This window comes from Necator americanus, chromosome X (genome assembly GCF_031761385.1).
Source record: "Necator americanus strain Aroian chromosome X, whole genome shotgun sequence".
NCBI lineage: Eukaryota > Metazoa > Nematoda > Chromadorea > Rhabditida > Ancylostomatidae > Necator > Necator americanus.
In genome coordinates this window covers 30311825-30329247 of record NC_087376.1, presented here as the reverse complement: position 1 = coordinate 30329247, position 17423 = coordinate 30311825, and the positions used below count along the sequence as shown (strand labels likewise).

The 17423-nt window shown below is 41.9% G+C and overlaps 2 protein-coding genes across 4 annotated transcripts; one reads left to right on the top strand and one right to left on the bottom strand.

Annotated features, from left to right (window-relative positions):
- Positions 1 to 347: 347 nt before the first annotated feature.
- On the bottom strand, positions 348 to 16437 carry RB195_025951 (uncharacterized protein; the record flags this gene model as incomplete). 3 transcript variants are annotated; one of them, XM_064214288.1, is made up of 51 exons in its annotated part: positions 348 to 394; positions 509 to 627; positions 730 to 890; positions 967 to 1045; positions 1112 to 1245; positions 1296 to 1400; positions 1457 to 1585; positions 1639 to 1747; positions 1815 to 1942; positions 2037 to 2201; positions 2279 to 2348; positions 2588 to 2724; positions 2802 to 2951; positions 3075 to 3188; positions 3258 to 3353; positions 3887 to 3976; positions 4043 to 4159; positions 4228 to 4350; positions 4441 to 4593; positions 4862 to 5020; positions 5092 to 5206; positions 5316 to 5447; positions 5568 to 5767; positions 5836 to 5955; positions 6024 to 6149; positions 6327 to 6425; positions 6486 to 6581; positions 6837 to 6968; positions 7031 to 7123; positions 7188 to 7269; positions 7372 to 7473; positions 7532 to 7716; positions 7841 to 8022; positions 8081 to 8200; positions 8282 to 8506; positions 8653 to 8774; positions 8949 to 9127; positions 9209 to 9285; positions 9345 to 9440; positions 9494 to 9637; positions 11341 to 11503; positions 11615 to 11707; positions 11964 to 11987; positions 12086 to 12206; positions 12284 to 12311; positions 12453 to 12609; positions 12684 to 12770; positions 12827 to 12932; positions 12989 to 13131; positions 14463 to 14533; positions 16371 to 16437. In XM_064214288.1, the coding sequence occupies 51 exons, from the start codon at positions 16435 to 16437 to the stop codon at positions 348 to 350; spliced, it is 6072 nt and encodes a 2023-aa protein (XP_064070169.1). The 3 variants fall into 3 exon arrangements, with proteins under 3 accessions (XP_064070169.1, XP_064070171.1, XP_064070172.1); XM_064214289.1 differs by lacking the exons at positions 14463 to 14533; positions 16371 to 16437 and having other exon boundaries at positions 12989 to 13125; XM_064214290.1 differs by lacking the exons at positions 11964 to 11987; positions 14463 to 14533; positions 16371 to 16437 and having other exon boundaries at positions 12989 to 13125.
- On the top strand, positions 13375 to 13644 carry RB195_025952 (uncharacterized protein; the record flags this gene model as incomplete). Its single annotated transcript, XM_064214291.1, has 1 exon — positions 13375 to 13644. One exon carries the CDS (start codon positions 13375 to 13377, stop codon positions 13642 to 13644), a length of 270 nt encoding a protein of 89 aa, XP_064070170.1.
- Positions 16438 to 17423: the final 986 nt, after the last annotated feature.

The window sequence follows — 17423 nt, the reverse complement described above, 5'->3', positions numbered from 1 at the left end:
TGAAAACATTAGAACTATAACTGTTAATTAAGGTGCGAGCAGAAAGGAGGAGCGAACTGACACATTGCGGAGGGCGGCAGACACCGGATTCTGCTAGTCTATATAGGCGAGTCGATAAATAGAGAAACAACGATGTCTTTGCGACAAAAAACGACACAAGGCGGCATGAAACAACACGCACTAGTATGCAACCACTGGTCCTGTGGCCAGGCGTAACCAAACTATACATGGAGCGTTGATTAAGTTGAAGTACCCAGCTAGTAAGTGAGAGTTGCAAATAAAGAAGGCAGCTGAATCGTGGATAAGAACCTGCATGCGATGGGAAAACGACGTCTTACCGCATGGCGCTAGACGCTCGTCTTCTTGAGCTCGTCCGTATGATCGGAACCGGTAACTGTAAGCGTTGTAGTAGGGTTCTTTTATCGGGATAACGGTAGTAAACGTCGATCTAGTCCAATGTCATTTCGCCCATTTTAATGGAATCTTAACATTTAGGAAACAGATTCACCTTCAGTTCCTATGCTACCGTCTTCATCGTCGTTTCTAGTCAAATTGTCGCTAGATCCAGGAATTTGGTATGCTGATCGGAGCCGCATGTTTTCACGATTTCGTCGCGCTGCACCACCTCTGCAGAACATTGCAAATTATTTCTAATGATGATTTCTAAGATGTGGTTTCTCAGATTGATTAATTACTTCATTTAGAAGTCTTTCTAAACCGGATACATACCGTAAGCTGTTGTTTTCTCGTGTGAGCGTGTCATTGGCCTCAGTGAGGTCATCGATTTCTCGTTGAAGGTTTCTAGATTTCGCACGTTCGCGAGTCATCTCTTCCTCCTGTTCATCCAGTTGACGGCGCATCTGTTTTGCCCGCAGATTGCACTTTTCAGCCTTAAATCACTTTCCTTCTGTTGTTGTATTGATGGTAAAAACGCATCCTGCAGAAAAACGTGTAGAATTCCCTCACAATTTCTTTTTGTTGCTCAACATTTCGTCTCTCATCTTCAAGCTGCAAGATTGTGTCATGGAGACGCTTTTCAATCCGCCTAAGAAGCACAATAGAAGTCGACATCACACTTTGTAGAGCAAGATACGAACAAGACAGAACGAACCTGTACTGCCTAGTGGCGTTGTGGCGTTCTTGACTCTCAACGCTGTTCTGTTCCTCAAGGTATTGAATTTTCGCCTCTAGCGCAGCGATTTGAGCTCGAGCTCTAGACTGTGCCGTACTTTCGAGTTCAGCTATCTGTAAACAGCATGATCAGAAGGTTAATACCAGCGAAAAGAAAGTCCCACCTTCGCTTTGAGCTCACGGTTCTGGCGCTCCAGTCCTTGTCGTTCTGCCTCAGATTTCTGTGCTACAGAACGTTCCATGGAAAGTTCAGTAGTGAGTTGCTCCAGCTAGATTTTTAATTGCTTAAGACTACTCCTCGACCTTGATAATCAATTGAACGAACCTGTTGCTGAGCCTTGCGCTGTTTATCAATGGCAATCTCGGCATTGTTTTGCTCTTCTTCAAGCTCCTCTTCCAGTTGAGCTAATTTTTGTTCTAAACGGCGTTTCTCCTCGGAAGAGAAGCTACCTCCCTACAAACTAGATGATAACACTGTAATACATAATATTATAAAGACAGACTTACTCGACCGCGCAGTTCCTCCAGTTCATCCTTCTCCTGCTCAAGTTGCCTCTTTTGTGAAGTTAGCATCTCATTAGCTTCCGACAAACGTTGATTTTCAGCTTCAGCTGACCTAAGACACAATTCTACTCGAACCAAAACATTAACAGATAATGTACAGATGGAGAATTCAACCATACCTCAACCTTCGTTCGATGTCTCTAAGTTGAGAAGCAATCTCTTCCTTCATTTGGCGTGCTTCTTCACTGTCGTGTTGATATTCCTTTATCATTTGCTGGTTCTTCTTTAACTGCTTGTTATACTCATCCTGCAAAAGCAGCTTTCGTACCATATTTCCAGCACCTCTTCATTCATGATAGGTTAACCAAATCATTTCAAAACAAGGGATCGATTTAAAAAACCTTAAGTCTGTTAGCCACGTCGAGCTGCTGTTCAATTTCGGCAATGTGAGCTTCCATCTTCTTCTTCTGACTGATCGCTCCTGCCTTGCTACGACGTTCGTTCTCCAGCTCTTGTTCCAAGTCACGCAGTTGTTTAACCAGACTTCTGCGCTTGTCTTCAGCTTCCTAGAATGACATCTAAGTAACTGACATCTAACTTATAATATTTTCGTCTATGGTGATAAGAAAGAAAACTTGCTTACTTGATCCTTCGCATTTAGGTTACGATCTTGTTCAGCGCGTAGAGCCTGGATGTTGACTTCGAGTCGCAACCTGAACAAACTTTCTTTGGTTTTTTTTTTTTTTAAATCTTGCTCTTTATTTCTGTATTGATGGAATTCTCTATGAAAGCTGGATACAGTATCCTCGTTACTACCAAATAACAATGTCCAAGAGCGCCTCATGTATTCACCACTCATGGACTAATCAAAGTAAAGAATACTCAACATCATTATATTAACTCTCCCTTGTCCATATTTTCCTTATTCTGAACAATGCATTAAGAGACTCACCTTGCATCCTCAGCAAAACCAAGTTGATCCTCTAGTTCCTCAATAGTTGCCTTTTGTTCCTGAACAGTCTGCTCCAGCTGACGTTTTGCCTTCTCCAGTTCGTGGACATTCTTCCCCACATCATCTTTCGATGAGATCTAGAACAATTGGATTGGTTCATGTCTTCGCATCGGATCTGCTAGTGCATATATGTCTGATTCCCTCAACCACCTACCGACTCATCCAATTCCAGCTGAAGCATACGGCGGACTCTTTCAGTCTCATCAATAGTTCCCTTGAGTTGTTCGAGTTCATTTACGAGGGACAAGATTCGGGTTTCACGATCACGTGACTCCTGGGCGTGAGCGTCCCTTTCAAGAATTGCCTGAAATAAAGTAAACGGCGATTGTAGCAAACATGTAGTATTGGAACTAACATTGGCAGCTAGTGTTAACAAGGATGGAGTCAAAATGCAGCAAGAGGCGGGAAAAATTCGAGAACAGCCTACCTTTTGCACATTTGCTCGTTCCTCGGCCAACTGCATGTCAAACTTCTTTTGCCTCTTTTCCATTTCCCTTGAAGCAGTGCGAATGTTCTCGAGTTCAATGTTGGCATCCTCGAGCTAAAAATTCATCTTTCCAGCTCTACCTTCGGAAAAAAAATCAGAGAATCTGGTGTGGAAAGTACGAACCTCTTGTTGAAGCTTCTTCTTGCTCTGAATTAAACGTTCCTTGCTAGCTTCACTCTCTTCAAGTTGATGTTGAGTATTTTCGAGGTCTCGTTGCGCCTGAACAGGGAAATTGCTGCTTTCCGTATCACTATGAACAAAAAATCAAAGAATAGTGCTCAAGAAAAGCATTTTGTAGAAAAAAATGAAGAATAATTGTGTTGTAGAATCATGACGTGTATAGGTAGTTGTGTTTTTAGCCAAAAAAAAATGCGTGCTAGAATACTGCCAGCCCATGTGTTGGTTAAAAATCAACTTTTTTTTAAATGTCTTCATCTAATTCTGCCATGACGAAGACCAAGTAGGACATTTGTGAGTAAATACAGTCTCAAGAGATCCCCGGTCATGCATCGTTTTTGCATCAGCATCACTTATATATTAGCCTTCCTTGAGCAAGAATGCCTTCGAAAATGATGCAAGAGAGGGTTGCACAGTGCAATAGAAGTAATTCTTCAGCAATGCCTCAAATACGAAGGCTCTGTAACGTAGTACAGTCCAGAACCCTATCAAGTCTGTATCAAGAAACAATAGAGTGGTAGAAAGTCAGGAGTAAAGAACAACAAGAAAACAGAAAATTTAGAAAAAAAAACCACCTTCTTTCTTAGCTCCTCCATCTGCTGAATGACACCTTCGTCAGCTTTCTTTCGAGCCTCAGTAAGCTGCTGACGAAGAACATTGATATCCTTAGAAGATAAGATATCACTGACAAATCATTGAACTTCAGAGGAAACGAAGAGAATTGAACTTACGCGTTCCATATGTTGGCGTGCTGCGTCAATCTCATCGCGTTCCTCAGCGATAGTGGCTTTTTCTTCTTCAAGTTGACGTACGCGATTGATCTGAGCAAGTTTGGCCCGAGTTTCTTCCTAAAGAACAATAGATAATCTCTCTAAACAAGCATAAAAAACAACTTCCCTATTTCATCATTTCTTACCTGAACTTGATCGGAAACCTCGTGAAGTTGCACTTCGAGCGCTGCAACCTTCCTGTTAAGATTCGACACAAGCTGTTCTTCATCTTCGCGGGTACGACTGATATGTTCAAGCTCTTCGCGGGCCTAAAGTGAAGGTAATCAAAAATTATAAATTAAATAAGGTAATCAAAAATTCTAAACTAAATAATACAATACTTTACGAAACGTGTGTACCTTATCAAGTTGCTCTAAAGCTTGCAGACGATGTTCGTCGCATTCGGCTAATTGAGACTGCATATCCAGAAACTGCACCTCCTGTTGTTTCCGGCGCTTGTCAGCTTCTGCTTTTTGAGCTTGTATGTTGGCCAATTCTTGGGTCAGCTCCGCCTAAATCAAACACATTTAAGGATCTCGCACAACTAACTGAACAAAACGTTAGCGGTTCTTGTTCTTGAAACACTACAACAACAAAAAAAAAACGGCAGTGTGATCTGCAGGGCGAACGAACAGCGTTGTTTTCAATTTAACAAATCCACGAAGTGCTTTTGGTTGCCACGTCTCGGTTTCTAGCCACAGCCGTGACGATAATGTAAGCAAAAGGTGCGGAAAAAAATCATCAATCATATCCTACTCGGCAGCAACAAACAAAAAGTACCCTCTCATTTTCCGCTTGATGCTTGTACTTCTCCTGTTGTGAGTTGACCTTCTTTTGTTGTTCAATCTTTTCGTGTAGTTCTTCTATTTGACGATTGTACTTCGCTTTTTGTTCTTCTAGCTTATTCTCGAGTGCATGAGTTGTGGACTCGAGGGCTTTCTACAAATATATTCGTCCATTTGGCGTATGTTACTGCATTAGAGCTAAAGTGTAAAATAGATAAAACGAACTTTTAGATCTCGCACTTCGTCTTCTTTTCTTCGCATGATATCTTGGAGGACACTTGTTTCGTCCACCTTATCCAGCATATCCCCTTTCACCTTCTCCAGTTGAGCTACAACTTCTCTGCAAAGATTTCCTTCATAAGCAAAAATCTATGGTGGTAAGAGAGGAGTTCTCATCCAAAATGTACTACTAATGCAGATGTTTTGATAGAAGTTACAATCCACATTACCTGCGTGCCATTTCAGCCTTATTTCGGGCAGCTCTTTCAGTCTCAATGTCTTCGCGAAGCTCGTCAATCGTAGCCTGCATGTCGCGTATCTGCTTCTGGAGAAGAGCAATGGTGGCAGCTTCTTCATCAGAGCTTAAATTATATAGAAGTCAAACAAATACAAAAAGAAAATACAACAAACAAGAAAGTAAAACGCACGACAATGAGAAAAAATGAAGAACTTTAAGAAGTTTAGGAGGTGAAACCACTCACCGCGTCAACACTTGCGACAATTCCTCCTCTCTCTTCATCAACTGACCGTTGAGCTCTTCCAGTTTACCCCGTTTTTCCTCCAATAGCTCACGGCTATCCTCCAGTTCGGTAATGAGTTTTCGTTTTTGTTGCTCCAGCTCACTCTTGATTTGACGTTCTCGCAGCAATTCTTGCTCTAGTTCTTGGACATGACCTTCTACCTTCAAATATTAAAAATAGTGAGGCATTATTCAGATTAGAAAGGAAAAAAGGATATGACAGAACAAACCTTTCCACGTTGTCTAGCAACTTGCTTAACTCGTTCTTCTTCCTCGCTAAGTTGCATGTTCAGTTGGTTCATCTTGTCCTCTAATATCCGTTTCTCTTTGAGCAGTTTATCGTGGGCATCCTGAAAATTAAGCTCCAATTTCCAGAATGGACGTCTTTTTCGGTGGGCATCTCTGATGTAAGGCTCACCGTGATGTCCACAAGTTTTATCTCAACGTTCTTAACTCGTTGATCAACATTGGCTTTATCAAGTTGAAGTTTTTGACGAGCTTGTTCCTCCTGCTCTAGTTGTTCCTCCAGATCTCGAACAGTTTCCTTAAAAGAAAAAAGATCAGCACTACTATTTCATCTCACTACTTTCGAAACTGTATGATATACAGAATTGTGGCGAGATTACTTTGCAAGAATCGAGTGTAATGTACTTTTTATGTGGATCAATCCATAGGAAACGTAGCGTAACTTTGGAGATAAGCTTTAAAAAAAATAACATACAACCAGTTTCTTCTTCTCCTGAGACATCTTCTCAGTACGCTGTTCTTCGTCCACGAGACGATCGCGCATTTCATTAACCATCTCTTCAAGTTCATTTTTCTGCAATAATTCCCCATAAAAAGATAGTCATCATTGACGTTAACAGAATTTAATTCGAACCTTGAGTTGCAGCCTGTTCTTCACCTCTTCCAGTTCAGCATTATTATCTGTTTCCTGTTGCAATTGATCTTGGAGGACGTTTCTTTCGGCCATCACCTGCAACAACAAAATAGCAATGTCGAAAAAATTATCAAAAAATGTTCCTGCATGAGGAAATTAATTTAACCAAAAGCATAATAAGTTCCTTCACGAAGTGCCCGACCTTAAAACTCTTGCCTCGAGCCATTCAAGCTAAAATTCTGAATCACTAAATTGCCAAAACTGCACTTCACTCAAAACAGCAAGAAAAAAAAACCACTTCCTATTTCAACGAAAATAGTAACATTATAATGAAAAGGACGAGTATTTTACCTGATCAATCTTGGTCAAGCTCTCCTTGAATTCGGTCTCAACTTTGTCCAGCTTTTCTCGGATGGCACGTAGCTCATCTTCTTTAGCAGAGATAGCTGCTTCTTGATTTGTTACTTGGAGAAGAGGTTTCACCTATTTGTCCCACTATTAAGACAAAAGAAGAAAGGTATGAAAGATTTAGCAATTCTTCGTACCTTTGTAAACAATCGCCACCACTGCCAGTTCCTTAATTTCATCCATGCTAAACCATTTCGTTGTAGGACTCGAATAGCACTTGACTGTTGCATCTAAACAGCAGCATCTGAGGCAAATAGCCAACTTATCTGATGACTGCACGAAAAACAGGCAAACCCTCTTCACGTAGAGACGCCTGGCTAGGAACGCACGACACTGAGCTTGGAACTGGATGATCAGATCCGTCAGTTTTAAATCTCTGAACAAAAAACCGAAATAGTAGCCACAATATACACATCAACGGGCCTTCAAAAACACAAGGATAAAGAAAAACTAGGGTCAAAAAATCAATGGTACGTACCTCTCCTCCTCAAGATGAGCAAGTACACCCGTACGGAAAAATACCTTCGACTGCCCGATACGATACAAGTTCGAGTCGACTTCCAAGTATTCGATCATCTTTCTGAATTACCGGAGGGTCATTTTACGTCTATTTATTGACCACATTTAGTGACACTCACTTGACCGCTTCTTTCCCGTCCATGAATCCCCTGGGAATAACGTTAGGCGTAAGAATTTCATATCGATGACGGAATTCTTGGAAAGGTACTCTGTTCGGAAATCCTTGTCTGCAGATACGAATACCTTCTAGTACTCCATTGCACCGAAGCTGTTCCAAAACTAGCATTGAGTTTATTTTACCAGCCTAAATGAAGAGTTTGCTTGCTATTCAATTACAAAAGAAAAAAAGTCGTAATTGACAACTTGGCAAAACAACACAATCTATTATAATTTGTGAGGTCTGCTCTCCATTTTCTTCTCATACTCACTTTTTTCTCGTGATTGGGAATGATGCACCTCACGAAGTGTGGACTAGTATTCCTCAGTGTAGTCATAAGCCTCGTTAGCTGCTCCTTATGCAACTGTGACACTGTACGGAACATGCCCTTCTTAGCGCGTACCCCAAATGCTGTCTCGTTCATTTCAGCGGCACAAATGCCGGCGAATTCGGCTAAAGAGCATGTTTAATTATCAGATACAGAGACGTGATGTAATGATCCAAAACTGACCATCTTTCCAGATTCCGCAGACAAACGGATCTGTCGACGCTTGCATGAGGGCGACGACATTTTCATTAAGTGGATCCATGTTCTTCATTAGCCACTGGTCGGCGGAGTAATCAACACGACCTATCAAACAAAGTCACAACCATTTCAAAAAAGGTACAGCAGTATCTGGATAAATCGGAGAATGATGTATAGAATACGCACCAGCATAGTGAACCACTGCGAAATCGCTCTTTGCACGCATATCAGGTACAATGAACTTCGGGTGTTTACTGTGTGTCTTCTGAAGCTTCTCAACGAGCGTTTTGTCCGTAGCTTTCGGAAACAGACATTGTTCATCCAAGAGGGCTAGTAGACCCATCGGTTTCTCGATCAAATCAATCGTTGGCTGCAGATCGAGGCCGAAATCGATGAACTGCCATTCGATTCCTACAAGAAATATGAAAAAAAATCATTAGAACATTTAATAACTGTATTTAACTGAAAATCTTCCAGGAAGTGAGGATAAGCTGTGCACGGTTGGCAAACCCGCTTCAACTGCTCACTGTTTAATAGAAATTCTTCAGTCTACACACCTTCTCGTTGATACTCCTCCTGTTCCATGATAAACATTGTATTGTTGAATAACTGTTGGAGTTTCTCATTTGTGAAGTTGATGCAAAGCTGCTCAAACGAGTTCAGCTCAAATATTTCAAAACTGAAAACGTGTATATTAAGCACTTTGATAAACAGAAACCTTCGCGGAAACCAAAAATTAAGTCCTTTAGACATGTGACTTTGTCTACATGACAAAAGAGAACATTTAGGCAATCAAAAAGAGAATATAAATAGAAGAGGTGAAAATGTAGTACACATATTTGTATTCGCATACCCTGCGATGTCGAGAATTCCAATGAACGACGCGCCTTGGCGACGTGTTCGATCTAGGGATTTGTTGATACGATTCACCAGCCATTTGAACATGCGCTCATAAGATGCCTTGGCAATCGCTTCAACCGCAAATTCGGCTTGCTCCTTATTCTGTGCTTTGTTCACGAACTCGCGTCCCACCTAAGTTCGGAAAAGGAGTTGCTAGACCTTTGAAAAGGCGAAATTATGACAAGACATAGAAAAACAACGAGGAAGTCCCACTTTAATTCTTGGCCTCAAGAAAGCCTTGGTCAATTCGATTACTGGCAATCCAAGCAAATGACAAACTTTTTGAATGACTGTAATACGTGACTGATTAGTTGCAAAATTGAGAGTTACGTTTTTCAAATTTAACCACCTCTATCGTCCGGAAGAATCGCTTGATCGGACTTTTTTTCTTGTGTAAATTCAAAATTACCCATAAGGACCGTAGCCGACACGACACGTAACACAGCTGTAACAATTATTGTCTTGTAATTAGTTATACAAGAAATATGAGTTGCTCACATGTGATCTCATCCTCGGCAAATCCCATGATTCGCATAGATTTGAGCGTGCTTTGGAATTCTTGTGCATCGTCAACATTAGGCAAGGTAATGTTTCCGTTGACCAAGAATCGATATTTGTCGATGTCTTCCAGTAAGTAGTTGGCTAAAACATTATTTTCTTAGAAGTCGAATTTGTTGCACTATAGCACAGGCAAGTTGAAGTGGTAAGGAATGGGTTGAGCAGTCTCGAAAATGGATTCCTTCGTGAGGCTTCCTCAGCATTTAATAGTCTTCCTATTGAGGCAGAACTTTGCAGCAATCTTTCCTGTCTGCTCTAAAGCTCAAAATCTTTCGAACTTAACCAATGTCGGAATGAAGGAACAGATAGTAGGCAAAAGAAAAGGGAGAACACCTCTTAAAATATACTGTCAGTTGCAAGAAACCAATATCTGGATAACATAATAAACCCGAATGCTTATTCCGCATCTTCTGCGTTCTGAAAATTGATTAACGTCACTGCTCACACTAAGACATGTGATGGGAGTTCCTATGAAATCATGTCCAGTGCAATAAAACATTAAACACATGAAGGTCAACCTAAAATATTTTTTGAAATGTTCGCGGAGCATAAAAATCAATGAGTGGCCAGTTATCCCTAGTTATTCGTATGTTTCCGACATTTTCCATTTCCGCCACGATGAAGTGACGTCTGACCCGAATTCCATGGACATATCCAACATAAAACCCGATTGTTGGTCTCGTTTTTCGATGTTTCCGATTCCTTCGTCCTCAAGTGCTCTCGATCTTTTTTCAGTGGTTGTCCGTCCCCTCCACTCAATGTTTGCTTGTGTTTATCTCTCACCTATGGCGCCAGCGCATCGATGACCACAAACAATTCGCAGACACATGCTACGACTTACCACTCACATAGTCGCTACTTTCTCACAGTCCCACACTCACTTCCTCAACCCACATCACGATTGCGCATATCGCAACGCATGTTTTAGCGCGATATGATGAACCATATCGTGCCACATCTCTACATCTCACCGCTCGGACGTCGGCGGGTCGATTGTCCATCTATATCTCTCCTCAAACACCTGATACAGACTTATCTTGATAGACCGCATTGTACTCAAGCGGACCCGTTATCTCCGAGCCAGTCAACTTGACAGTCTCTGCGACTCTTTACCGCCGGGACTCCCTCTCACCTCGCAGAAATGTCCCCGTGTGTTTATGTACGCGGCCTCCTAAGCGCGAAAACGATGTCGCCACACTCAAACACCATACTGGACGATAAATAACGCCTTATATTGATCATACCTCGAGGTTATCGATTGGCACTGGTCAAAAAAGCTAATGGATGCGTGTGAGAGTCACCCCGCTCATGTGTGTCTCTGCATAATTCAAGTCTCGACTCCGGTGTTCAGACACAACGCTCAAAAAAGAGGTTTGCCAAGAATTAAAACCTGGTGAAAAAAAAACTAATTTTAGTGTTCTTAAAACACTCAGAAATGCGCAAGGTTTCAAAAGAGGATGGGTTTGATCAAGGCGTGAGACAGATAGATGAATTATATCGTTAATAACAACAAGAAAGACCAGGTCAGGTAGTATGTCTATGCAAGAATTGAAAGGGGAACCTCCGTGTAAAACGTAGAATGGTAAAATGGTAAAATGTATTTCTCGAAGTGAATAATCAAATAAATGGGGCCCTAAAGCCTAAGCATTAGTCTTAGAGGATCTATGACATGTAAACTAAGGTTACTAGGAGAAAAAAGTAAGTAAGAGGAAATAAGGACACCACTGAGTACCACTCCCCCCACCAAAAAATTCACTTTATATATCTCATAGAATAGAAGCATTCACCCTTTTCAGCCGCACTGGTACCACGTAGAAATTGGTAGAAAATGTGGAAACTTCGTTCATCCGGGGCCTGCCGCAATGTCCTCGACTTTTCCAAGAGATAGAACTCGATGTTCGCTCCTGAGATGTACCCCGACATGTCGAAGTTGATCCGAATGAATTTCCCCTAGAACATACAAATTTCACTTTTGCATACAGGCACACTTCCATCTAATACACATTACGCTTTGGTAGAACTGTCACTACCTTATACCTCACTACTTCAAAAATGACTCACAAAACGCGATGAGTTGTCATTCTTCACGGTTTTGCTGTTACCAAATGCTTCCAGAATAGGATTCGCTTGCAGAAGTTGATGCTCCAATTCCCCCTAAACGAATGAGAATGTGTTAATATGAAACAGAACTGAAAGATACAACAAGTACTCCGTGTGAAGCGTTGTTGGAAGACTTTTAGTATAAGCCTTCTGTGAGAGCAAAAGTAGGATGGAACGGATATTGAGACATGACTTATATAACATGACTAAGGTGTGAGAGTAGCCAAATTAAGGGTGAGTTGCGACAACGAACAACAGAAGACACAACCTCTTACGGACACGGATACATCAATTAACAGATCAAACTTACGATAGAATTCCGATACTGGTCGTGCTAGAAACACAGGAAAATCACTCAGTAATAATAGCAGAAAACGGAATATTTGAGGAGGAAAAGGAATACTTAGGATGAACATTAACTGTTGTTCGTACTTTTGCTGGGGATGCAGCAGGTGCTTGAGGTCCTCCTTTTGAACGTGTTGCACCGGCAACATGGGCCAAATATTGAATCACTTTCTTCGTGTTCTCTGTTTTACCAGCTCCGGATTCCCCACTAAATCAAAACAGATCACTGGCAAAATGTACCACATTCACCGGGTTTGCGACCAAAAATCATCGAACACAACTCACGTGCAAAGAATGGACTGATCCTCACGATCTGAAACATGACGCATTGTTCTTTACGAGCAGCAGTTGCGTTTACAAACAACTGTTGTGAATGATATGCAATTAGAATGAAGGTTGGCTCCTTGCCTCAGCGGTCATGTTCCTTTAGAACTGACAAAACACAAAACCATACCTTGTAGCATGGAACGGTAGGCCGAGTCAGCTATGGCGAAAATATGAGGTGGCATTTCGTGCCTCTTTTTGCCTTTGAATTCCTCAATCAAACTTTCCGAATATATTGGTAGACGCTTGTAAGGATTGATCACCACGCAGAAAAGACCCGAATATGTCTAAATGAAAGTGAGAAATTTGGGTAGAAAAACAAAGGCCAACTCTAAAGATAAGGTCAAAAGTAAAAACTCACATAAATAAGAGAACTAAAATAACGCTCCTTGAGATTGTGCAGAACTGAAGCCTCGTTCAGATATGTTAACTCTGACATATCCTCAACCTACGCAGAGAAATAATAACTCTCACCAAATATTTGAAATAGGTGTACTGGTGTACCTTATCAAACTTGGGAGGGTTCGCCTTCTGGACGTCATCCTTACTGATCGTGACAGTTTTTCCTGTGTCGCAGATCTCGACAATTACTTCATCGTTCGTTTCCTGCCTAGAAATAACAGCAAGAGTGCACAATTCGCGACAACAACATCAATAAAGAAGTACTTTATGGATCCAGCGACGAATCCGTCCTTTTCATGAGGTACCCAGCAGAGTTTCTTGCCGGCCCACTCGGAGGCTCGTGCTGGGTCGGCAACGGCCGCTCTCTGCACTTGCAGAAAGCGAAGGTCCGACTCCTCCATATGTGGCTACAACATGTCTTTTTTTGGAATATCAAGTTGCCACTAACTGGTCAACCGAATATCGCGACGTTTTCGTTACACTGCAGCATTTACCCACTCACACATACAGAAAGACAAATGGAGCGTCGATAGGGAATGACGATAAGCAAATACAAGGTAATCGAGTTATAGAACAAGGGCAGAAGAACAAAGAAAAAAATCCAGTTAAACGATCACACGATGGGACAATAAGGGTGTAGCTTCGGAAGTATGTTTTGTTGCTACTCCATTATCACTACCAGAAATGCGAATGGAGGTAATCGTGTTTGCTATGCATATGGATCAGCTCCGGAACACACAAACACACACCAGCAGCAGACCACCGACACCCAGTCGTCAGCCGAGCCGTCAGCCAGTCAATGGGGTGGCCGAGCGAAAGGTGGACAGCCTCATATGACGAGAACACCACCACATTGGCACCAACTCAGATGCCCACAAGTGAAATCCGTCGGCCGTCTGTCTGTCGACATGCCACGATGACTGTTCGACGGCGCTTCCCGTCAAAATATGCATCAATCACGTGGTTAGTCATTGCGAATTCCACTGCTTTATTGTAGGCGAATGTGAAGCAAGCAGTTCGCTTCAACATCGCCGACAGTGACATCACTCAATAAGTTCACATATTCCCTAACCTCGTACTTCATCTTTCACCGACTGTTACTTACAGCGGACCTAGCACCATATTGCAAGGAAGAAAACCCGTAAGAAAAAAGGACGGAAATTGGAGAAATTGTGCAGAGCACTTTGTATCCCACACTAAATTTACCACTGTTTGTACAAAAGTGCAACTTTGTGATGTGTACGCATCAGAGACGCAGCGTATTTTCATTTGGTCCCTTCTTAACGCTACAAACTATGGCCGATTTCGCACCTATCACAACTGCAAGGCTACATCAAATCGATCTCTAACTATGAACCGCTTCAGAACTTCTCGTACTATGCAAATAATAGTGTTTTGTACTAGCACCTGAACCGTTTCAGTGCAACATGTTTATTGATTTCTCTAGCACAGAGAAGAAGCCACCAGGAAAACTTACTTTCAAAAAACAAGAGCGAAACCTAATCCCATAAAGTCTTTGAAGCAGTTAGTTTTGCAATTGTACTGCAAAATCGATTATGTGGTGAGAGAGCTTTAGCGTTATTAAAATCCAGTAGCCCTCTGTTTTGGTCTGGTTTTACGGGGAGCTCAATCCACGCCCATGCAAAAAAAAGCTAAAAGAACAGAAAGACAAAGTTGTACAAAGTGAAGGCTGCTACTAGCTGACACTTCAAATGTATTTGCAAAAGAAAAAAAGCACCAAAGTAAGCAGTGGTTCGCCTCCAACTATCTTCCTCATTTCAGCCGAGAGTACTGGGGCCAAATCAGTCACTGAATGATATAAAAACAATGGTAACCATTACAAACGGTAAAAATAGAATGAAAGTGGACAATGGAGAAAACAGCAGCGAATCCTGGGAAGAATTTGTAGGATCTTCACATTCTCTCATCGCACATAGAGAATAGAGAAAAAAATTCTATCCTATTGATTCTATTCGTTTCCAATGCTCACGAACAAATAATGTAATTTTTCCTGTAAACTCTAGTTTAAGAATATCAACTGCCAATTATACTAATAGTACTAATACTAATACTAATAATAATAACGATAATAATAATAACAATATTCAAATGGAAGGAATAACTTCTAGCAAGTATTAGAACGCACACTGAGACCAGAACGGTCCTCACTAATCGATATTGGTAGAATTAGCATGCCCATTGTTATTAAGACTTAATAATGAGACGACATTAGAAAATTAGATCTTTTGATAGGAGATAATTTACTATGTATACGGTAAAGTATTAACAACTTAGTTATTACTGATAAGTTGCACTATGAAAATACTGAGTAATTTACGAATAAGAACCGTTATTCCAATCGATAATCGAAGAATTTTTACTGTGAAGTAACAAATAATTGATGAAGAAATAAAATAATTAACAAAAAATAGGTATGGCAACCTCAGATGTAGTTCATTTGGAACGGGAATTTAAGCCACTTTCATTTCTTGACTGCAAGGTGGGGGATTATTCCGGTACATCCCGAATCCCCCCACTCCAGTCTACATCTACACTAACGTCTAGGGGCGCTCACCAACTTCACAAACGACCATAATACTTTTTCAAACTTAGTAATTACGAAAGCGTCGCTAAAAACGACAAGAGAGGACGACCTTGACAGATTGCATTCCTGAGCGACCGAACGAGTGATCGCTGAGGGAATCGCGAAAAAAACTGCAGAGCCAGCACGACGAGGGACGCTACCGCACGCATACAGACGCGCATATACATATACAACTATCCTACGCCTACAAACATTCAATAATTCGATTGTAGTAGAATCCATGAACGCTTCCGACCAATCGCTACTCCCTTACATATATGTTGACACTGAAAAAGCGCAGCGCAATGGAACACTCTCAACGGGAGGAGTTGACGAGTGAGTTGTTGAATGGCAAACGTTGTTCGCACGGCGACAACTTCTCAACAAGAACTATCAACAGAGTCACCGCGAGTAAACATGGACATAGGGGAATGGGCGCGATTGCTCAGTACTATAACGATATTTTCAGGAATACAACTCGAACAAATCGGCTGGCGGAGCGGGGCGGGACGAGGAGGTAGGGGAGAGGTGAGGTTAGGGGTAGCAAGACGCAAAGGCGGGAACAAAAGGCTCGGGTGACTCAGCGCGACATGCATCGACCAGTTGGCTGACCATTAGAGATGGGTGCGGCGAACCGAATAACCAGAAATCGCTGCTGCCCCCGCCTCAGCTATGCGTTCGTTTCGACTGTCGTTTCCTCCAGGATCAGAATCGTCGGGAAGTCATGTTCCGTCTGCTCCTCAACTGCCCTCACCACCAGCAAAAACGCAAACAACTTCCAGCATGTTGACGATGGACACGTATATGTGGAATGATTAGGCGGAGTACCAATTAAAACAAATTGTTCTAGAAGCAGTCTCGTGGTCCAGAAAAAGTGTAGTTGATCCGATGATGAACGGAGGTGTAAGTAAGTATGAATAGTTGTTCCTACATGGTTATCCTCCTACCTTGAAAAACGAAGAATAGGCAACAACGTAAACTTAAAACAAATTCTACTCTGATTTCCACGAGGGATGGATGCATCACACTTTGCAAAATACAAAGCACACAACACTAACGTACTTAATCGCTGGTATTCTGAGTAATGCAAATTACCACCGTACAAGCACAAAACAAGCAAATGATCCATGAAGGTAAAATACAAAATAAAGCAGACGTCTTCTACTCCCAACATCGATTGCAGATTTTTTTACGGAACAAAAACTTCCGGTGACGTTCGACGAAACAAACACAACACATCACGAAGAACACACGAAATTCCACAAGAAAGAAGAATACAGGATAACGGCTAAGAGCGAAAAGAAAAACCGCAAAATCACACGAAAATGCAGTAGCCGGACCCCCTACGGTGCAGGCGAGGTCACCAACTGCAATGAACTCCACCCTCCTTTCCCCACCCTTTTCATAGAAAAAAACCGTCATGATGCTATATTTGCCTAAAAGACTCATGCCCACAACTTCATGACTCAATCCAAGGTACGGACTGATACAATGTCATGACGCCACGAAGACCTGACCCAGAGCTGGTGCTCACGCGAAACACCGAATCGCCGGCGGCAGCGATACGACAGCGATGAAAAAAAAGAAGGGGAGAGGCGTAGGGTTGTAAACGACCATTAATAGCCGTGCTTTGCAATTTCTAGGGTGAGCAGGGAAGTCCATCAGGAAAAAGATGATCAAGATGAGGGAGAGAAATATAACGGATTCTAGATGTAAAATGAATGAGTAGGGAAAACAATTCCAGAAATAAACTGGCGGTGTGGCCGACGGATGATTAGTGCGTGTGCCGCGCCCACATACGGATGGTCAGCACTGTGTCGCGCCTTGGTGCACTAGCGCACAAGGTTACTCCTATTATCAGGATGAGGCCAGAGTGAATAGAGACTACCAAGACGACTAGAAATACAGGATGTGAATGGAACCGTAGCAAACGCTAATAAGGGAACAAAACGATAAGCTAATTTTATGTGAACGTCGAATGCTACCAGAGATAGAAAAACCGAACAAGAAGACAGGCGAATCGAAGTGATAACGTAGACAACGTAGCGTACCGCATACGTACTCCGAACACATCAGTAACCATCACATGAACGAAATTGCTGTCATCAGGGAAAT